Source organism: Pterocles gutturalis, unplaced genomic scaffold, assembly GCF_000699245.1.
Source record: "Pterocles gutturalis isolate BGI_N339 unplaced genomic scaffold, ASM69924v1 scaffold16331, whole genome shotgun sequence".
In the NCBI taxonomy this organism is placed as follows: domain Eukaryota; kingdom Metazoa; phylum Chordata; class Aves; order Pterocliformes; family Pteroclidae; genus Pterocles; species Pterocles gutturalis.
This window is the reverse complement of record NW_010100715.1, coordinates 54419-77923: the sequence shown is the minus strand read 5'-3', so window position 1 is coordinate 77923 and position 23505 is coordinate 54419. Positions and strand designations below refer to the sequence as shown.

Sequence of the window (23505 nt, the reverse complement as noted above, 5' to 3'; positions counted from 1 at the left end):
GAATTTCCTAGGTGTTTGAACAGAGAGAAATGTCAGTTATAGGATTCAGCGTGCTGTTTTGCAGCTGAGATGTTCCTGTGACCAAGTAGTGCAAAACCATGTTATGTGATTCCCAAGTGCTCCACGCTGCTTGTGCCTGATGTAGGGAGGCTGGAATCATAATAGTTTTATTTGTTTGGAGTTCAGTTGTTATGGGATTAGCAAGGGAACTCATGAGGTGTGGCTCACGTCTCACTGCCCCTGTTATCTCTGTGTCCCCTGTTCTTCCCTCCTTCTGCATTCCAGTATCTCCTGTAGTAAGATACAGGATAAAAGTATTCTCCTTTTCTCTTCTGATACTACAGCCATTTCTAGCTCACTGTTTTTTTCCTTGTTTGCCTATGTTATTGTACGGTAGTGACAGTCATCAGTTTTTGTATAAAGTATCTCTTCGATATTCTCTGCAGCTGTGTTGGATCTCTGAAACAGCTGAATCATTGCTCTCTGCTCGGACGGAGAGTCCAAACTATGCAACAAAGTTGTGTGTGCTCCAATCCCAATCCAGCCTCTCTGCCTGTGTGTCATGGTACCCTCTCATGCCCTTGACCAAATGATCTAGTTAGCTGATTCTCCGCTAAGCTAGTCCTCTCTGTAGTGTATGCTTTCAACGCACTCTCCTATCATACATGGAAATTATGTGTACCTTTTTTTTATAACGCCTATTTTGGCAGGTGTGAAGGTTGCATTACTTCTAGGTTCTGTGTCACCTCCTGACTGGCAGTGGATGAAGGTGCACCAGGGAGATCACACCTAAAGCAGATTGGCCAGAGCTTGCCTGGTGCATATGTACAGACAACAGAATCAGCTACAAATCCAAGGATTTCTTTATTTCCTCCTTCCCCTTGCCTCTTTCCTCTCCTTCTCCCCACTAAAGCAATAAAACTCCGGTTCACTTGGGGAAGAAGAGGAATGTCAGCATCACATTATAAGGGCAGTGAATCCTTAGACTTTATATTGCCTGGGAAAAGAGGTCTCGTATATCCAGAGGGAAAAATGGACTTGAGTAAACAAGAACAGTACTTCTGTCAAGCAGCTATAATGGGTTTGCCATTTTTTACCTGAAGATAGTTTAGAGGTCAATAATGTGCCATTTTTATACAGCCTTTTGTTGTTGTATTGACTGAGAATGTATGAGTTTGCTCTAAACCAGTTAGTAGAGGTTCAAAATAGTTCAAAATTCCCTATATCAGGATCAGACCAAAAAAATCTGAGCTGCTTAAACGGGTCTTCTCAATTGATTTTGTAATGACAAACACACTTGTATGGCTATAAAGTGTATCTGAATAGTGTGCTGGCTCTTAATTCTAATTACTTGACCCATAAATTCTGTATTAGTTCAAACATTAAAAAGTTTCCTGAACCTTTCTGCTCTAAAACCTTGATTCTTAGCTGTTTGTACATACAGCACAATTAGATGGTTATGCTGCCATTCTGAGGGACCTTGACCGGCTGCACAAAGAGGACAACATGAACCTCCTGAATTTCAGTGAAGGGAAATGGCAAATCCTCCCCCAGAGGATGAATAACCCCGTACACCAGTACAGGCTGGGGGATGAGTGTCTGGAAGGCAGCTTTGCAGGAAAGGCCCTGGTGGTCCTGGTGGACACCAAGCTGAATATAGAATCATAGAATGGTTTGGGTTGGAAGGGACCTTAAAGACCATCGAGTTCCAACCCCCTGCCATGGGCAGGGACACCTCCCACTAGCCCAGGTTGCCCAAAGCCTCATCCAGCCTGGCCTTGAACCCCTCCAGGGATGGGGCATCCACAGCTTCTCTGGGCAACCTGCTCCAGTGCCTCACCTCCATCACAGGAAATAATTTCTTCCTAATATCTAGTCTAAATCTGCCCTCTTTCAGCTTAGAACTGTTACGTCTCGTCCTGTTGCTACACCCCCTGACAAAGAGTCCATTCCCACCTCTCCTGTAGGTCCCCTTTAAGTGCTTGAAGGCTGTTCTAGGGTCTCCCCAGAGCCTTCTCTCCTCTAGGCTAAACAACCCCTGCTCTCTCAGTGTGTCCTGAGGTGCTCCAGCCCTCCCTCTGGTCATCTTCATGGCCCTCCTTTGGACTTTTTTCCAACAGATTCACATCCTTCCTGTGCTCTAGAGCTGAACACAGTACTCCAGGTGGGGGTCTCACAAGGGTGGACTAGAGGGGCAGAATCATGAGCCAGCAACATGTGTTTGTGATAAAGTAGGCCATCAGTCTTCTGGGCTACATTACAAAAAGCATTCCTAGAAGGTCGAGGGAAGTAATCCTGCCCATCTACTTGGCATTGGTGAGGCATATCTGGAGTGCTATGTCCAGTTCTGAGCTCCCCAAGACAAGAGAGATATGGGCAAATTGGAGAGAGCCCAATGAAGTTCTGTCAAGATGATTAAGGACTTGGAGTATCTGATGTATCAGGAAAGGCTGAGAGAGCTGGGGCCCTTCAGCCTGGAGAACAGAAGTCTCAGGGGGATCTTACCCATGTAAAAAATACCTGATGGGAGCAGCAGAGAAGATGAAGCCAAGCTCTTCTCAGTGGTGCCCAGCAACAGGACAAGAGGCAGCAGGCACAAACTGAAAGATAGGACATTCTGGTTTTAGACTTTTAAGATTTTTTTATTTTTTTTTAGTGTGAGGGCAAACAACGGTGGCACAGGTTGCCCAGAGAAGCTGTGCAGTCCTCATCCTTGAAGATATTCAAAACCTGAGTGGATATGAGCCAGGACAACCTGCTCTACCTTACTGAGCAGGGGCATTGGTCTAGATAATCTCTCAAGGTCCCTCCCAACCTTAGTGGTTTTGTGACTCTAAGCTGGGAAAACGTAAACCATTGAATTGGAAATGTCAATGCTGCGAAGTCTGTAGGTTTAGTGAGGGTTTTTTGTTTGGTTTTGGTGTGGGGTTTTTTACTTTATATATATACAATTTCAGTGCTAACATTTAGCTGTTTCTAAGAAAAAGGATAGGAGAAAGTATATTGCTCTTTAGAAATAGGTAATATTGCAGGCTTTGTAATTATTTTTTTATAATTTATTGAAAAAAAAGCTTTTTGTGTGAAGGAAGTTTTTCACAGTCCCTGTAACAATCTGTTGAAATCTGGAGAAGTTCGAAGCCTCTACACGTACAGCCTGACCTTTTAGCTGCAAAGCTTTTCCGAATTTCTGCCTTTAATAAACAAATGCTCTAGTCAGCCCTGAGTTAAATTAAACCTAAATTAATGTTCTGCTTTGTTTTTCTGTTGAATACAAAGTTAAAACGCAGACAACCCTTACACAGGAAAGAATGGTGAAAGAACTTTATCAAGGCTGCAAAATGAGCCATTTACACATTCAGGTATGCCAGAATGATGTAGTGTCTGTGACTGAAAGAGGTAATTTGAAGCTAAGCCTGAATGTATAAAATAGGTGGCACTTTTATAACATTCTGGAAAATTGTGTCCTGATTTTCAAACTAGACAGTAAAAGTAATGGGTGTTTTTGATTAATTTGGCAATAATTTCTCTGTACCTCTGTTCCAGCTTGTGGAAGAGAAGATAGTACTGCCTAGTCTCACTAGATTAGGTGATAGTTTTGAAGACAAATGCATTAGTATTTGTAAAGCGCTTAGCTAATTTAATGAGAGCCCAGGAGCAAATTAATAATTTTGTATTCAGCACAACATTTGTGAAGTAAATCAGACAGCAGCCCATATGTTGAATGGATAGGACAGAAAGAGATATCTGATAACCACTTCAGAAGTAATTAAGGGATATATCACTTCTGCATGATAGAAGGGACAAAAGTAATGTTTGGGGTGATATTAATGTTAGTATTGTCTTACTTGCTGGTGAAGGACCTAGCTAACCTTAAATGCAGGGGTTTGTGTATAATATATACAATTTAACTACTATTCTCATGATTTGCCGTGTATCATCTACAGACAAAGGGTGTGGTGTTTTCTGGTCTTTGAAAGAAGATGTCATGAGATCTTTTACAAATATGTTTCTGCACTGGTCTTTTGAATTTTACAATTTTCCTTTTCCCTGTACCCTGGTTTTATTGCTTTTGGTTTTATCTTTTTGAACAGTCTTTGTCTTGCAGGTTTAAAATCAGTTGCTTTAGTACCCGCTTATCTGTTCTCAAGTTGCTTAAGGTTTGATGTGTGGTTTTTTGGGTTTGGGCATTTTTTTTTTTTTTTCATGTTGGACAAGATGAGCCTGAAGTCATGCTGCTTAAAAAAAACAACATTTCCACATCGTTTAATTGCTGCATTTGATTAGCTGTTTATGTCCTACTACACATGTGTATCAGAGCATTTTAAACATAAAAGGAAAAAATGAAGTGGAAAAAAAGGATGAATTACTGTGATTGAAAGCTTGGTTTTATTTAGCAGTCCTTGTGTTTCCCACTGTGTAATAGGCTTTCCTGCTGTGTGCTCATGTATTTTTTCTGTGTATATCACATTATTAAATCATGTTGAGAGCTTTACAGAGGTAAATGTCTGCCGTTGTGAAGTAGCACAAACTGTTTGACATGTAAACCACTTAGAAGGTGAGCTCAACTTTTGTAAGGGAAGCATTCTTAATGTGATTTGTAGTGTTAATTTGTTTTGAGACTTGAAGTAGAATTCACTGATGACTTTGCATTTTGAATAGACTTGAGTTGGAATGAAATCAAGTTAAACTGTATTAAATGGTCTTATCTTTATAATTTCAGTGGCCGAACTGGAAAAATTCGCGTGCAGTCCCTGAAAATTGGCTTGATGTCTCTTTCTAAGGGCCTCCTGGAAGAGAAGTATAGATGTAAGGAACAATATATTTTATAAAATGCTTATATTATATAATTGTCATGTAAGATAACAACACACACTGTAGCAAAATTTGTGGTAAGACATTTCTCATGCCTGTAGCAAGACACTTTTCTTGTAAGTAAAATAGAATTGTTGTTATTATCATTGGTGACAATGGAGAAAGTAGGATTCATATTCTGACTGGAAAGTATTGATGTCAGTTATGCATCGTCATAGCATGCAGTATTGCGCTCCCCAAAAGTAAAGGAGAATGTAGCCGTGTGGAAGTATTCTACTTCACTGATTCTGTTCTCTTTTTTGTACGTGTATGGTTAGGGAAAAATCAAGCAAGTCAGTGTTGATTGGAACAGGTTGGTATGTCTGATAAAGCGAGGAAATACATCAAAATCCAGCAATTGTATTTTGTGGTCTATGGGAAAGTTGATCTGAACTCTGAAAATGGTTTTTGAGTATCTGTGCTTCCTGACAGAATTGTACAATGAAAGTTTAAATTATGTTGATTTAAGTAATCTCACAAGCTTGAGAAAGACTAAGTAATATAAAAATCTTTCCCAAAAATAATTGCAGGAGCAGAAGACAATTGAGTAACTTTGTGGCAAACCCCCGTGACAAATACAGAATAAGACATTAAGCACTATATAAGGGCATCCTAGGTGATGGACAGCTTTATATTATGAATATAATCTTAAAATTACTATTCTTTGCAGTAGCTCCCTGACACATTTCCGAAACACATGTAAAATGTATAGAGCTTGTATTTGCCTTGTACCACTGGAGCTCTGCAACAATTGGTGCTTTCACTAGAAGCATTTGTAGGTAATCAAACAAATAGTTGCTCGGCTTCTCAAAGCAGAGAATTAGTAACAAGTTTCTGTTTGTTCTTGTTAATCCTGTTCAGATCAGTGGGCCAGGCTTTGACATCTTTATTGGCAGGTGTATTGTCCTTATGAACCATGAAATTGTCACAAAACAAAACTCTTCAGTGTTAAAGAAATTTTGTGGATGAAGGAAGGAAGAAAGTGTCAGGTACTGGTTGTAGGCCTGTGGTGGTAATACAAGCATTTCGGGGTCCTCTGGCACCAGTCGTGTCACAGACTAATCTTTGGTGTCAACTCTCTTGCTCGTCTTGATTTTGCCACACCCTACTAATCGTCTACTGTTGAGAGAAATTTTGTCTTATCTATTGAGCTTTCAGATTCTCAGGTGAAAACTGTAGTGGAAATTCTAAGTAATGTCAAGAAAATAAGTCCCTTGGAAGGAAGAACAGTACCCCCAAACATCGGTGCTTAATACGAATTACGTGCCTTCTGGTTTTTCCCTTTCTCAGAACAGCTCCTGACATTTGTTTCTCCTTATGGTTCTATTTCCCGTACACGTTTCCAAGGCATAGTCAATCCCAGGCTCCTCTGAGTGTGGCAACTTGAAGAAACATAATTTCTGGGCTGCTGAAACACAGGATTTATTAAATAATGTGGCAAACTGACAGTTTACCAGTACAATTGACTTTCATCTTTCTGTCGTACCTTTTTGGGGAAATCAAGCTTTTGTTCATTTTTTTCTTTCTTTAATGTGAAGCCTTTTACTATTTTTTTTAATTTTTATTTGTTTTTAAAAGCCAGCTTTGATCACATTCATTTCCAGTAAAAATAGGAATTTTGCTAACTGTACTTTCATTTCTAGTATAGGTAGGATCTTTTCACTTGACACATTTTTAAATGCTTTGCCAGAGAAATTTCCGTGATTTTTTTTTTTTTTTAATTAAGCTTCTTTTTAAGATGCTAGACTTCAGGGTTGACGTGAGAATGAATCTTTAATTTAAAAAGTCCTAATTACTTTAGGAGAAAAATTGAAGCCTCAATTAAAGAATGCCTGTTCTTGAAGATGTTTAAAGACATGCTGAACTTCAAGCACACACCTGGATAATCCTCTGAATAAAAATGGACCTGCAAATGTAATTGAGTCGCTGTGAGCTGCTTACATCTATCCTTGTAGAACAAACAATTCAGGGCCTCTTTTTGGTGGTGAGGCGAATGACCTGATCTGGCTGTATCCTTGTTATGCTCTGCTTACTCCCCAAAACAGAGCAGGGGGCCACATATGAGCTACCTATTGGAAATGGTCCCACACCCTGCCTTGCTCTTACATTGTTCCTGACTGTTCTGGGAGAAGCAGTTACGTCAACCTTGATCCAAAAGCACGATGGATGCACTTTTAGCATCATAATGATATGGATGACAGTATTCCAGTGCCTGGGCCTGCGCCCTGGTGCACTGCTCAGTTTGTGGGTATAAAAGTAGCCTTAAAAAATAGACAATAAAAGAAAAAAAGGGTGCACATGACAAAAGACAGTATTAGCTCAGTTCCAAAATACTCAGAATACAATAAGCAAAATATCGCTCCTTTTTATCACTAGCTGTTCGTACATTATTTGACTTCTAAATATGGTGGAAAAATGTTCTTGGAAGGTAAGTTTCAATCATATCAGCAAGTATTTGTAACATAAAAAAATTTTGATTTGCGTGTGTGATTATTCACAGCAGATTTTATACTTGGTCATGCAATCAGGAGACAAATGATGTCTCAGATTATGGGCTTCCTGAGGGACAGCAAGAATTTTATCTTCCCTTTCTTTTCTTAGTTTTAGAGGTAGAGAAGAGTCATAGCACTATGTGATAGCTGGGAGTGCATTTGTATGCATTTTGCTCTTACGTGGGCTCATTTTTAACACAGAAAGCCCAGACTGGCAGCAGAAACAGAAAATAAGCATGGAGTTTTATTTAGTGTGTAGATTTGTAGATTTTTGGTCATATAATTTAATGCATAAAAACTGTAGGCTTTTAGGTGAAAAAGGATGACTACCTGAAAAAATGTCAACTCTGAAGCAGCCCAGTTTTCAAATTATATGCATCATCTTTGGAATGTGCTTTTTAAATGTTACATTTATGTTAATTTTCAAAACATTTGGAGCTAACACTGATACTTTAAAAAAGGAAGAAAAAAGAATATGCATCCTGTTTTTGTAACCATACACATGATCAGCTGATGGCACATTTTTCCATTTTGCATATTTTTAATTATATTTTGGTGTAACTATGGAGTATTTATCGCTAGATTCCTTGGACCTGCTTGGATGGTTCAGGTTTGACAGTGCTAGATTTGTAATTTTTGATGTCTTGGCAACTTCAGCAAAAGACATTAATGTGTTTCGTTGACATTTCACTGCTAACTACCTTATTACCATTTTAGTAGGAATTTAATAAGCTTTTCAACATTTTCAAGTATCCCCTTCTATACCAGCCAGTAAGTACATTTTTTTTTCAGGTTGTCCAGCTAAGCTGCAATTTGAGTCCCACTGGCTGTCATTCTCAAAATACTGGTGAATTGAATTTAAAATTAGCTGATTTTTTTTTTCTTGTTTCTGTTTTTTTTCTCCTCTGGCTCAGATCTGAATAATCTTTTCTTTTGCTTCCCCAATCATTCTTCTTGTCCTTTTGGTAGAGTTCCTTATACAGTTTAGGCTCTATATCAATGTATTTTATGTATAAACTCATATAATAGGTATGTATATATTAACGAACTCCGTTTATAAGAGTTTGTGGCTTCTGACATTGTTGGTAGGTGACATACACGGTCCCTTTTCCCACTGGTGGGTATGGTGTTTGGCTGCACCCTGTCAGACCTAAAACAAGTCCTCCTTCTGTATATCTGCCCCTTGAGAGTTGCTCTTGCCATGCCTCCTTTGCCAGGGAATAGCTCATGGGTTACTTTAAAAATGCTGGCCAGATAGCAAGAGCGTTTTGGCTTTCCGTGCCTTTAGTTGAGGGGCTGCTTCTCCTGTGTGTCCCACTGAAGGCATGGAGGGTTTTGGGGAAAGAGAGTACCATCCGTGAACTCCCTTGCACTTAAACACTCAGCGGTTATGGCACAGCTGCCAGTGTAAAGTTTTATTTGTTTTTTTAAGTGGAGTATTTTGGAGGAGTTTGAGTGCTTCAAAGGCATTTGCTGATTTCCTACCTGGATCAACCCTAGCTGATGATTCTTCCTATTCCCTTTCCTGCCACATTGGTTTTCCTCTATTTACTAGCTCCCCAATCAACTGAAGGTTTAGGGCTTGGGAAATTACTTCTGCCTCCCAGCCACAGCAGTTAATGAGTTGTTCTTCTTTTAGTACCTGTTTCCGATGCAAATAGAAAGTAAAACAAGCTTTTTATTTTTTTTTAACTATCAAGTTTTTTTTAAACTGACTCTTAGAAACTGGAAAGCTATCCCAACTGCAGCTGGAGAAGCCTGCAGCCTCTGGCTAGCCAGGATGCCTGCAGCCCTGCAGTGCTAGTTCTGTCACCACCGTTGTCCGCGGGGGTTTTTTCTCACCACTAAGCACTGAAGCTGCTGTAGCATTTCTTTAACTAGGCAAGAAAGGGGCAAGAAAAATACAAGAAACTCTAAAAATTAATTCACTCATCTGGATTTCTGTTTTGTGAAAAACTTGGTTTTTTGCCTCAACCCCCTTTGCCAAGAAAAAAAGTATGACCAGACTTTCAGAAGCATGCTGACAAAGCTTGGCAATGGCTCTGAATGAAGCACAAAGCAATTTACAGAGTGAAATAAAGGAGTTTCTCTTGAGTGTTCTGAACAAAGCATGTCTGTTTCTCAATCAACAGTGCAGTCAGACTGAATTTTCAAATTTCATTTCTTTCTAATCTATTAGTGGTTGTTCTGGTGGGAAACATGAAAAGTAGGGGAATAGTATAAATGAATTTTTTTTTAAGATTACTTGGAACTTTTATCCAAGTCAACCACTGAGTGCAAAAGGGGAAGGTAAAAGGCAACTGTAATGAACATTTCCAGAAAGAATTCACTTCCATTTCTTCTGTAATTTATACCATTCACAAAATTTAAAAATATTTCTGAGATGAACTCAGTGTTTGAGATATTTTCAGGAGAGATTAATCTTGTGACTAAATATTAATGTACACGGCTGCAAAGTTCATGAATGACGGATTGTTGTCAGTATCAACCTAAAAATTTTAGCTGAAAGTTTCAACAATTAAAAATGTCCTATCAAAGAAATGTGCTAAGAAAGCACTTAAGAAATATTACCTATGCTGCAGACAGCCCTATTAATTCAGTGCTTTACTGTGACTCTTAAGTAGCTACAAGCAATATCTTTCTTCCCAGTAAGTGCCTGTATCTGGAAAAATTTTCTTGATCCCTTTCAGCCTCAATTTTTTCTGTCGTTACAGTCTTCCCAAAACATCCACTTATACTGCAGGGCTTGATGCCTACGGTAGGAAAAGGGAATCAGTAAAGTGAAAGTACATGGAAACAGAGGTGGTTATCCAGGAAGCAAATGTGATTAAAGTTCATCTTGAGTTGTCTTCCTGGCTGCTGCTCTTGCTCTAAGCTATTTCACATGGCCAGCTGTGACTTGTGCTGATTTTTAGTCTCAGTTCACAGCAAACGTGCTTCATTCCCCAACTAACTGAAGGATGGCATAGACATTAGCATAAGGTACAGATTTCTGAAATATTATTTCCTTCTTCCCTAGTGATAACATAGAAAACATAGTAAATATTGGGGGGGCGGGGAGGGGCAATGTGGTAATGATGGATTAGAACAAAAAGCTGTTCTGATTTTGTGATGTCTCTTTTGTTATGTCACATGGATGTTCCCTAGGTAAAACAGGAGCTGCAATTTACAGTTTTATCAAGAGATGCCATGAGAAGCTGTATAGTTCTATTCATTTGGCCTTTTTTCATTTGTATGGGTATGGATTGAGCAAACGTAGTCCAAGTAATCAAGATCAGATGAGGGTAAACTGTTGTAAATAGGACGGTGGCCATCTGTAATCAGATCTTCACAAAAAAATTACAAAGCTCAAGCTGCAGTGTTGGCAAATAAAAGGGGGCGTACATGGAAATGAAATGAGTTTGTGCCTCTTGTTGGTGTTGCAGATCTCTTCAAGGAGGTGGCAGGCCCCACAGAAATGTGTGACCAGAGGCAGCTGGGGCTGCTGCTTCACGATGCTATCCAGATCCCGCGGCAGCTTGGGGAAGTGGCAGCCTTTGGTGGCAGCAACATTGAACCCAGCGTGCGCAGCTGCTTCCAGCAGGTGAGGTAACAAAGACCTTCACGTGGAAAAAAAACCTCTCTGTGAAGTGTTAAGATTCACTTTTACGTAGTGTAAAAAGAAGAGGGGAATTTTAAAACATCCATTGAGTTTTTGAACAGAAATGAATGTGCTCCTGCAACTAAATGTGGGAACTTACTGTGAAAATGCAGCTGTAAAAGGTGGTTTATGGTTTAGGAAAAGATCAAACAAATTACTTTTTAGCAAAAAGAATATATAAATCTTTGTGGTTTTGACAATATTGGTTGCTCTAAAAGCTGTTAAAAATTTTATAGCAGCCAATTTTCCTGCTTTTTATCGTTCAAAGCAACCCAATACTGTGCGAACGTGCTTTCCCCTGCTGGAACGAGACATTGTCTCAATAGAACAAGGAGATGAGCAATGGGAATGTTGTTGATAGTAATTTTTGACCTTGTGCATCAGGAAATTAGTGTTATTTTACTGACAAAAGAGCTTGCAGTTGCACAAAACTTCAAGCATAGTAATTTATGTATCGTGAGCCTTTTTGCAGCAGATCAGAACTCGGAATAAAGCTGTCTTACAGCCTGCTGTTCAGCTCCGCGCTCCATGCAGGGGGTTAATGAGGCTGCAAGGAGTGTCTGTCTGTTTAAAGAAGATGAGAATTAAAAAGAGGATGTCCTAATGGAATACAACCTAGCTCAAACTTTGTCAAGGATTCTTAAGGCTCTAACTGTTTGCTAGTAAAAACTAAACTGCTTGAGTGTATTATTTCTGTGAAAGTGACTGCTCTGAGCATTGTCCGAAGTTACATACCGGTTAAAAAGTCACTATGGCATATATAAAACTACTGACTTTAATATTTCTGATTTTATTGAATCAAACATTAAATGTTATAGTGAACTTTTAAAGCATTTTTCTTTTGCCATTCTTCCATAGACATTTCTACGTTTTCATCAGTGCTTGGACAAATTCAGTTGCGCTAGTTTTTTCAGAACTATTAGATTCATTTCTGGACTCTGAGGTGATTGGAATTGGAAGTGTGTTTGTCCAGATCATTAATAATTTGGTAGATACTTACAGAAGTTGCTTTGGCCAATTAACCATGTAAACCTTCCCCTGAGGTTTTAACATTTCTGCTTCAGACTATGAGGTGGTGCTTCCCATATCTGTCACTGGCCTTGAGTGGTTCAAGTCATACTGAAAGAAATTATTCATTTGTTAATGGCAGACTTTTTCTGTCACAGAGGAATGATCTTGATGTCCCTCAAGGATCTGCCCCATCTCCCAGGGTTACTAGCAAGGTGGTGTTTAAAGACTTGATGTGCTGATCAAGGTTATATCCCTTGTCTCACATGAATAGCTCAAGTTCAGTCCCTGGTCATGAAGAGAGCATAGAGAAAGCGTGCAGCTGCGTGACAGGGTTATCTCAGTTTAGTGAAAACAAGTATTTTGCAGGTAGTGAAAGCATGTTATTCTTTTTTTCATGCTGCTCCCTCTTACTGGCAGAAAACCTAGTGTTGCTTCTCTTCTTGTCTTACAATTTAAGAATAACTTTCATTTTAAGTTGTGTTCTATTACTTCCAGTGAGCTCAGAGAAGTGACCTATGTTCTTAATGCTGTCAAAGTTGATGAATAGGATACCTTTACAGCTAGGCTCCTCCGATGGTTGCAACTTAGAGTGTGGAAGCATGTTTGCTTCCTAAAGCAATGTTAGTAATACTTTAGCTCTGCTACATCCTTGTAGTGATTGTCTGTAAGTGCCAGATTTCTTTCATTATTTATTTATTTGCCTGTTTATTTAACAGGTAAATTAATTAATTTATTTATTATAAACCTGTTTGTGTAGTGTGCTAACTTGAAAGAATACCCTGGGCTCAGAGTACGATAAAAAAATTTGCATGAGTCTCATGGGAATTAGTAGATACATGCAAGCACTATGGATTTTTAGCAGTCTGACATCGATATTAATTCAAAAGACAACCATGTCTTTAGCATATGTGAACTTCAGAACGTGCTTCTCTTTCATGCTCCCCTACTTCTTTCTCAAGTCCTTTCAGTTCAAAGATGGCTTTGCTATGGAATCCATTAGACCTTCACTATGTACTCCATCTTCGTTACCATCTGTCACCACAGCTGTTCAGTCCTCCGTATTCTTACTGACTAACTCGTTTTCTTTATTTGCATTTTAATCAAGGTTGTTTCTTGTATCCTGTAACTGGTTTTACATTAACCTGTCATGAAAAGGATTGACACAAGTTATTATTTTTTTTTACTTTAATTCTAAGGAAAATCTGCTTGTGTCCGTGTTGTTTGTTTCATTTTGTTTTTTAATTTGGATGAGGTTTATTTATTTTTTTTTTCTCTCCACAGAACCACAATAAGCCAGAAATAACTGTAAAGCAATTTATAGATTGGATGCGCTTAGAGCCACAGTCTATGGTATGGCTACCAGTACTACACCGGGTGGCAGCTGCAGAAACAGCGAAACATCAGGCCAAGTGCAACATCTGTAAAGAGTGTCCAATTGTTGGCTTTAGGTAAGAGGAGGGGAGGTGGGTGCAAGGTTTCTCTGAAAATATCCACTCTTTTACATCTTCCGACACATACAGTTCTTTCTGTTTGTTTTTCCACTGGTTTCCTGCTTTAAGATGGGATTTGCCAGCCATGGTGGGGCTACAGTGTGGCCAGAGCCGGTGTGTTTCTGGCTCCTGCAGTACCACTGGTAGACACCCAATGGTCCTATGGCTGACAGGCGGGCAGGGTGGGCTCTCATCGCGTGTTTTGGCATTGGTGGATCCAATAGATAATAAATTGAGGTATAAATGCACTCCGTGTGTTCTCTAAGCACAAGACCAAAAGGAGGTGATCAGTAAGAAAAAATGTGGGCTGGCTGTCTGCTCTCCTGCGTAAGGCTTGGGAAAGTAACTCCTGCCGAGCAATATTAAACACCCTTCAGCAGCAACCCTCCCTTGCTTAGCGTGTTACTGGGATGCGACTTGGACAGTTCTTGTCTCCAGCACTGAATGTAATCTAACTTTTGTCTGTTCAAAGGAAGCTGTGAATTCTAAAAGAAAATATGAATGACGCCGGGGTTATTCTCCATATTATCCTCCTAAACCATGTGATTTTACTGTGAATTAGCATCATGGGGCATGAGATAGATGATACTCATAGCAAGTACTGTTACAACTAACATGCATTTGTTAATTGGTTACTCCAGTGTATAAAATTATGAGGGGGGGAAAAAAAAAGGTAGGGACTAGAGCTAAACCTAACTGGCTTTTTACTCTGCTGTGGTCATGGAGTTGAGTGTGTTATTTAGGAACGATATAAAGCAGTCTTTCTTTTTAAGTGATTCTAAGACCTTTCTTTAGGTATCTACCCAGATGAGTAATTTTTGTACCCCACGCTTTCTGTTTCTCCTCCTTTCTGTTCTTTTAAAGGATAATAATATGAATTCTGGGGTCAGGTTTATCTCATCTAGCTTTACATATGCTGGCTTTACTCAGTCTTATAAGATTCAGCTTAAGATGAAATTATTTCCTGTGATGGTGGTGAGGCACTGGAACAGGTTGCCCAGAGAAGCTGTGGATGCCCCATCCCTGGAGGGGTTCAAGGCCAGGCTGGATGAGGCTTTGAGCAACCTGGGCTAGTGGGAGGTGTCCCTGCCCATGGCAGGGGGGTTGGAACTTGATGATCTCTAAGGTCCCTTCCAACTCAAACCATTCCATGGTTCTATGTGAGTACTTCCAAAAGTAATTAATCTGATCAAGCTTTGTTGCCTGTCGTAAGAGGATATTAAATTCCTCTGAATGGTCCTATTTTTCTCCATTAATGATTGAAGGAGCGTACAGTGACAAAGCTCCAGCTCAGACATCTTTTAGATGCCTACTTGGGCCTGATGAAACTTGTCTGTACTGCAATATTTTGTGTAGAGAGGAAGGGCATAGAGATAGAAGAGAACAGAAGACAAAAGAATGGCTCATTCTGAAAAATTTCTGCAATGAGGCTAGAGATCTGCAACAACAAAAGCATGTAGCATCTTAGCAGAAGGTAGATGTGGCCATTTAATACACAGGCTCTGAGTAAAGTTCATAAACATTTGAATCAGCATCCTTAAAAGTGAATCTTTACATTTATAGACACATATTGTCTTGCAAACAACACATAAAACTCAGCAGGGGCAAAATGTGGATTGATATTGAAAACTGCTCTCAGGAAGCAATTTAATTTGAATTTTAACTATTCAGTAGCTATTCAATTTGGTTCAGTTAGCTCATTTTGGTTTCATATAAGTGATATAACTTCATCCAGTCAGAACAACCATACTAAAAAAAAAAACCAAACCAAAAAACAAACAAAAAAACCAACAACAACAGTGGGCAGAATCTGGAATTGAAATGTTGCTTTAGTCAGTTTTAGGAAAAACAAACACACACGAAACAAAACTATCATCCTCCTGGTGGCTACATTTAATGCAAGGAATACTGTATAAGTTTGTTACTGTATTTATACACATACATGCTCTTAAAAAACCCAAAAATAAATAAATCAATGTAATTTTTGAACGTAATCTTATATGATTTTTATAACTAATGAATTCTCAAGAGTTTTATTTTCTGAAATGTGTTTAGACTCGCTGAGCATCAAAATGATGTAAAAACATTTAAGCTAACTGGTAAAGTAAACCAGTCTGGTTTATAAATGTTTTTTTTCTGAGCTAGTATCTGAATACTAGAGGAAAAGAAAAGCTAAAGCAATGTAATTTTAAGTCAGTTTGAACTTCAAAATTATAAACTCTTCACACGCTATCCATGAAGTTGATGCCTGTAGTATTTTCTGCTTCAAAGCAACTTGGGCAACAGATGATTGATGTTGGCTTTCTATATGGCTATAGGAGGCAGGGATTTCTTTTAAATACCGAATGAGTTGATCTGTGCAGTGTAGGAAGTGGACTAAAAGGGCTGCAGGTTTCCTGTGTCCTGTGCGGGTGCTGCGGTGGCACAGTGCCCCTGGGTCTGCAGCCGTGACGAGTGCTGGCTGTGCCATGTCCTGCCCGTGCACACCTGCACGCTTCAAGATGCTTTCTAAGCTAATCCCAACAAACTCACAAACAAACTCCCCACAAACTTCTTGTGTTGCTGCTGCTGACACCATTTCAGAGAATAATTTGCCTTGTGAGGCGTAGTAACAAGTAACTCTTAGAACTAAACCTAGGAAATTCTAATCGCTTTGTTTAATGTCCCTGTAGGTACCGGAGCCTAAAACATTTCAACTACGACGTTTGTCAGAGCTGTTTCTTTTCTGGCCGCACAGCAAAGGGGCATAAATTGCATTACCCAATGGTGGAGTATTGTATACCTGTGAGTACCAATTTACCGACCGTTCCCAGTTGCTCATGCTGCTGATTTTATGTGGGTAGTGTTTGGGTGCTGTATAAATGGGTGGAGGTACTAAATTCCGAGAGAACTTGAACTTCACTTTTGTTTTGTAAAAACAGAGCTGGAATATTAAATACAATTGCAGTACTGGTATACTTGCACATGCCCACACACACTGTAAAGGTGAGAACATGTCAGAGGAAAAGGACTCCCTTTACTACTGCTATACCATAGTAAGCAACCTATAATATTCTCGTAATGCACTTTAATGTTTTTAGAGGCGCATAATAGTTCCCTTCAGGTCCAACATTTTGCTTGCTTCACAAAAACATGGTGTTTCGCCAATTGACGGGGTTAGCACAAAGGACACAGGCACCAAATTTAAAAAAAAAAAAACCTTATTTTTACTTATGCTTAAAGTGATAAAATAATGAGAAAAATAATACAATGAAAATAAAGCAAGATAAGGTAAAGCAGCAAAATAATAAGCAAACTACTATAGCAAGCAGAAAGTAAGGTGATACACCTAATCATTACTCCGTAGAGTTAGCGATAGTGATTAAGATCCATCACCAATTGCCCTATTAATACATTACTATCATCCAGATCTGCAGTCGCTGGGGAGCCCAGTTGCAGCGAAGGATTTGGAGAGCCCTTCCCGGCAATTGGGAAATCTCTATAGGTGCATCCACTGGATAGATGAGGCTTCCAGTTTTCCCTGCAAACAGTCCCTGCTTTTATACAGTTGAATAAACAACTTTCTATCTTAAACTGCGAAAAACATCTGGTGTGGTTTTCTCCTTGTTAACTTTTGTCTCTAGCCTGGCCGGGGACAAGAGGAGAGATAACAAGATCAAAAGAATCTACTAATCTTGATTATGTCTCTCTCAACAAAGCTTGTCACGACTTGCCACATTCCTTTGCCATCTGTGGTGACAGGGCACATCTGTGCTTAATTTTGGCTACTGTTAGGTAATTAGTGTCTTTGTGCTGGCTAACCTTACACAGCAAGTGTTACAGCAATGCTCTATAAGCATTACAAAACTTTTATAAACTACTGGTGTATATTAATAAGGTAATACATTGCATATGTGATCAATATTATACGTGTTAGCTATATTGTTAGGTTGTGAGATTCATCTAGAGGTCAGCTTTGGTTCAGGGCCTCACTGCTCAGGCCCTAGTATTTCACATGGTTGTAAATATGTTGTGTTTTGTTCCCCTGAGTAATTACTGTTTACTGGGATATTTAAAAATTGGTGTGTAGCTGGAAAAAAAAAAAAATAGAGTTGACAGTTTCTAACCAAAGGTGGTGTGAGGTTTGCCCGCAATACCTAAAAAAAATAATTTTGCAATACAATATTTTCTTAATGAAATTTCAAACATTATTTTTCTAGGGAAGTTTCTAGGAGACTTTAAGAGGAGAAGTGGGTAACTTCCTTCATAAAAATACCACTTGCACTGTTTTTTGTTTCATAGTTGTTTGCATTCTTAGGAATTTTAACTCTGTCACAAATAAGTTAATAGGATAATTGGTAATTTAAACAACAGTGGTGAAAGTCTATATGCTCAGAAAAGCAAATTCAGACCAGAATGTAACTGGAGCTGATTTCCACTAGTGTTACAAGGTTCTTCTGTTAGCAAAAAGATCATTGAGTTTATTGGACTGCCTTTTGCTGCAGTAGTAGGGGTTGTTACCTGTGTTTTCCCACTCTCTTTCCTCCAGTGTGTCTCCCATAACAGAATTCAAATTCCATTAAGTTGTGTTTTCACTTCATTATGATCAGAAGAAATCACGAGTTATGTTAAATGATTTACATTAATATTATAACCTAATGTTGGGATTTGGTTGGTAAATTAGTATGACAGGCTACATTCTGAAGAAATTTTTTTGAAATAGATTTGTTGTTTTTCAGACAGTTCTAGTGTTTGTTATATTCTGTCACCAGTTTTTTCTTTCTGCCTCTTATTTTACCTCCTTGTAAAATAAACCCTAGCTGCAGCTGGGGGCTCTATATAAAACTGATATCAGGTCAGGATTTAGGCCAGACTCTGCAGGTCAGTGATCTGAGCATGATTAGATGTCAGATTTCAAGGTATAGCAAAACCTATGCTAATATTTTATATTCTTATTTGCCCAAGAATATAAAATAATAAGAAGCCTTAATACATTAGCAGCTATGGGATTAAATTATAGAACTACCTGATAGGAAAAAGTTCAGTGGTTTTCTGAATCCTACTATTTGTCCTTAGAATCTGTAATGTTTAAAATTGGTTTGAGTTAAGTTTTAATTCCTTTTAAAGATATTTTTTCACACAGCTAGGTCACTTTTTTGGTTTTGTTTTATACTGTTTTCATGGTATAACATAGGCCCAGTTTTGCCCATACTCACATGATTGTTCTAACTCTCAGGATCCAGAAGTCTATGGTGTTTTCCTTCCTTTATTAGACATCATTAAAAATACGGTGATAGTGATTGCTTACTTGCCTCCTTAGCCAATGTAACCCAAACTATCTGAACATGTTGGAGATGTATTTTTCTTAGATTCACTTTTTTTATTCCTTATAAAGTTCTCTCAAACCTCATCTTTAGTTTATATCATGGTCGTGAAACAGAAATGTTCTTTGTTAGCACCTATAATATGCAGAAAACTAAGAAGTTAACCCTTCCTGTTGCATTAGTCAAATACTGATTACATCTGATATGGGGTATGGTACTGTCTCTGGAAGAGGATGGTGCATTTCTGATGACTTCTGGGGTTTGTCTGAAGCAGCAGATTTGATATTTGAGAGAAGTTTTCAGTTCTTGTTAAATGTGTTTACATTGTATAACTGCGAGCCATTTCATTTACAAGTAAAGACTGTCATACAGAAAAATATATTCTGGAAAAGGCTGGAATCCCCAGTGTCCTGGGGACTAGGGACACCTTGTATTAGAATGAAGATTACTGTTTCCACTGCAAAAAGAATATAGTTTTAAAACAATATTAAGTGCAAAATAAGGTAAGCTAAGTCAAAAGTCCCTTCTTCCCGTGAAATGTGGGAGGAATGAGGTGAATCCAGTGTGGGATGATGATAAGGGGAATAAGATGACATTCTTGATTGAAATGAGTGAAGTGTGTAAGAGGTAAAGGAAGGAAAATGGGGCAGTTTAAAGTAGAGCAGAATAAAAGAGATGACATAAAATTTAGGTGACACACAAAATTAGAGGTCCAGCACTGACTGCCACTAGTCTGGAAGCTTAATAATGGAGTTGGAATTTTTCTTGGGTCCTGCTTTAAGTACACTCTGCTAGCTCCATTTCAGTAAAAAGAAATGAGCCATTAGATGGACAGGCTTCTTATTCCTATTTGACTTCAATAATCAGTACCTACATGCAATCCATTTTAACTGGTCTCATCTGAATTAGGTCAGGAATAAAGAACTGATTGCACAAAAAGAATCCGGTGTTATTTTGTGTTACTATTTGTAATAATGCACTGTGGTTGGTGTACTAATTTATTGCTAAACCTCTCTGCGTATTGAACTCATTTAATGCAATATAATAGTCAAGAATCACAAAATTCCTTACAGGAAGTTATAAAATAACTTGTATTTTTAAATGGAATAATGCCTGAAAAATAGCATAGAGCTGGGTCTATGAAAGAAAAAAAAATATAAATAAAAGAAGGTACCAAAGGCCAATGAATCATTCCTTAGAATCCATTATATTACAGTACAGATAGCCTGAATAGGAAGAGTGCATCTACTCTACCTTTTCAACCCAATTCAAAGGCTGTTGATGTTAAAATGTCTTTTTTGTGGCCTGTGTTGCAAAGCTGAGTACAAATACCTGTATTCATCAAGCTGCCTTTATAAAATCTAGCTTCTCTTTCTTACTGTTAATGTGTATAAATGGATTAATATCAAGAATAGTAGCAATAAATAGAAAAAAAAAAAAAAAAACCTTCCCTGGTCAATAAATCTGACATTTAGAACTGGAGCTTAGTTGCAGATGGAAGGAAGACCTTTTAATTGTCTTCAGGTTTTTTGTTCAGTCCAGGGTTCGAAGGGGTTTCACAGAAGGTCAGTTACTTCTACTTAAATTTAAAATCATTTGGAGAATGGCTTAAGGAGTCTGTTTTTAAAAGTAAATTTGCAAGGAGATGATTTTTCAATTTTAATGAGTTTCATGATATTTGCATCGGGTGACAATTGCTTCATAATTTCAGAATAGGGCTGCTTATACCAGAAAGTTGTGTGTAAGTCATTAAAACCGAATCTGTAATGCCACTTAGCGTTCACCCTAGCTTGGAATATAGTATTCTTGATGCTGGAAATGCAAAAATTAATGATAATGGCTTTGGTTATGTCTTTTTTGTTTCATTCAGGACTTAGCGATGGATGGGGTAAGGAACTGAAAACATTACTGTCTCTAAGTAGAATAAATGCAAGGTTATTGTAGTTATTTTTCCCCTTTAAATAGTCTTTCTCTGAAAAGATAGATTTTTAATGTAGAATTTTACACAGAGATGTGTAAAAATTTTGAAAGATTATTTATTTAATTATAAGTATAATTATTTTATGATTTATTTTTAGCTCTTTTGGAATGGAAATGCTCTGTTGTGGTACTTGTGTTATATGAATGTGACTTTCTGTACCAATGGGTTGTTTGGATTTCAGATGGAAATAGTTACCACATCATTTTCCTTTCTCCAAACTTTTTCCATTTTGCAACTCCTATATTCCACAGTAAAACCTTAAAAGCAGCTTTTCTGAAGTAATGTAAAAACATCAGATCAGCAGTTCTGAAAATTTTCTCATTGCAAGTAGTGTTACTTCCTGACCTCAGTGAAAGCATAATCAATTTTTGTAGTTCTGTGCCACTACACTCACCAGGCACAGCCCCTTATTTTGGGAATTTTTTTTTTTTTTTTTTTTTGTCATCTTTCTGTACAAAACAATGGCAAGCAGCAGTTAGCCCCTTCATCTTCCGGATGACCAGAATTTTATTTCCGTGAAAGAGGTCAGAACATGATAGGCGAGACATCAGAAACTATTGGTTGAATGATAGTTCACCCTAGACTGAAGATTTTTTCCAGAGATGATAAAGCTTATCTGCAGCAGTGCCTGTTAAGGCTTCTCCTCTGGGTAAGTCGTCTGAAAATGTAATTGCTGCTGACATCCAGAGAAGGAAGGTACATTCCTGAACATTAAGCAGCCTCAGTGTTTTATAAGCAACAAACTGACATAAGTCAGTCAGTGGTTGCATCTTGACATGCTTACCAGTGCACCAAGCGTGATGCTTCACTGTTCTCAGAATAGGTTTGTTTGGTGGTGAAGGTGAAAGCAAGCAGCGAGAATGGTTGAATCTGGCTATTTCGCATGCAGAACATTGCTTCCAGCTGTGGAATTCAAAGATTACTCTTTGCCTTCAGAAGAATAGCGATCTGGTCAGGGTAGTCTTTGATACTTAGCAGCTGGGTGACGTGCTTTCCTCTAGGTCTTAATCTTACAGTTTCTCTGATAGCTGGCTTATCAGTTACCTTTTTGCAACTTTGTTAAATTCTGAGGTAGCTTAGTTTCTCTTGAAATTACAGCTTGATTTCGTTGGACTAAACTCAAATACACACACAATCTATGATCAGTTTCTCCTCTTGGTGAGCAATTGCTATGAAATGCCCCTTGTTGAAAGTGGTCCCAGAAGGGTAGTCTTCACGGTGTTACACAGTGCAAACGTCACAGATGTGGCACATTTACAAAAACAAAAAATCTTTCACTCTGTTTTCCCTATAAATATCCATCCGCTTTGGCATCCTTTTATGTTAACAGGCTTCTCCCAAAGCAGAGGGTACAGAAGTAGTAGTTTGTTACAGGGTTTGGGCTGGAAATCTGTAGAAGCCATTATAAATCTTCAGCTAACGCAGGAGGTGAATGGCAACTTTTTCTTTACTGCAGCTACAAGAGGAAATGCTTACATAGGATGGGGATCATTCTGTTTAAGTACTCAGTACAGTCTGTGAGCACATATACTTTCAAGGCATACCATATACTATTGTTTCGTCCTGCAGATCTCTTTATTACCATTTTCACCTTGTATTTTATGCCTGTATGTTTTATTTGTATCCCTGCTTTTGTATCACCAAAGCAGTGTTGCCATTATTGCTGTGATTATTGCCAGTTAAGTTGGTTTTTAAAAGCAATTGAATCAATTTTAATTCTGTTCTAAAGAACAGAATTGATTTCCTGTGGGGTTGGGGGATGGGGCTAAGCGCTCGTCGGTTCTGGAAGAGGCTGCATCAGTGGGGACCAGTAAAAAAGCTAATGTCAGGGCGAGGGAGCTGCAGATTGTAACTTGTAAATTTAGACGTGCAGAATCTTGTGGCTAACTTTTGTACCAGTATTATCCTGTGGTAGGAAGGAAGTGACTGAATCAGTCTGAATTTGTTACTTTGGACACTGATTGTGCTTGTCAGGCTGGCGTCTGACTGTGCCTTTGAACAGTGCCTGTACAAAAGCTGTCACATGTCTGCGGGGGTTTTTTTTGACTCTGGAATGATACAGAGAGTGGCAGAAACCTGTAGGAAGAGATCTGGCAATTTGAGAAAATGCTCATGAAAAGCTTGACCGTTGCAGCAGAGAACAACTTAACATGAACTGCTCCCATCTCGTGATAAAGTTGTCTAGGTATAGAATGAGAGGCAGTGAGTATTTTGTGGCACTTTGTGAATGTGGAGGGCTGTGTTAGCTTTTTTTTAAAAAAAAAAAAAGCCATTACTGTTAGCTGTATATTTTCAGCAGAGCCATTAAACAGTTTTTCTGTCTGTGGGGTGGGTCACAAGCTTCATGTGTATTGTCAAGATTGCTTCCAGTGGCTAAGAGTATCCCCTTATATCTGGCAAACTGATTTGCCATTTTTTTCTGAAAGATTAAATTTTTGCGCTTTGTAGGACCAGTTATAAATGTTTAGCTTAAGACTTGAACCTGTTTCCTTTTTCCTCTAATTTATAAAGTAGTTGCTAAATCCAGTGGATAGATTGCTGAGTTTGAAACCTTGCTTTTTTTTTTCTAACAAAAGATAGTTTGTAGATTCATTGCCATTACTATTGTACCATATTTCAGGACACTAAAAAAAAAAGGCAATTTTAACATTATTAACATTTTGAAGTTCTTCCTTGTATATTTTTTCAGGACAGTAGCAGCACTGTTATCTTAATGCTTTTTATCAATGTTCAATTT

General features: G+C 38.4%; 1 protein-coding gene across 1 annotated transcript in view; it reads left to right on the top strand.

Annotated features, from left to right (window-relative positions):
- Window positions 1–23505, top strand: part of LOC104467216 (utrophin-like) — a gene marked incomplete at both ends in the record, with an annotated part of 55294 nt that overhangs the window by 11064 nt on the left and 20725 nt on the right. Inside the window, 4 exons of the mRNA XM_010080919.1 lie at window positions 4721–4806; window positions 10769–10926; window positions 13276–13442; window positions 16157–16268. Of these exons, the coding sequence (XP_010079221.1) occupies window positions 4721–4806; window positions 10769–10926; window positions 13276–13442; window positions 16157–16268 (523 nt within the window). The remainder of the gene's footprint in view (window positions 1–4720; window positions 4807–10768; window positions 10927–13275; window positions 13443–16156; window positions 16269–23505) is intronic.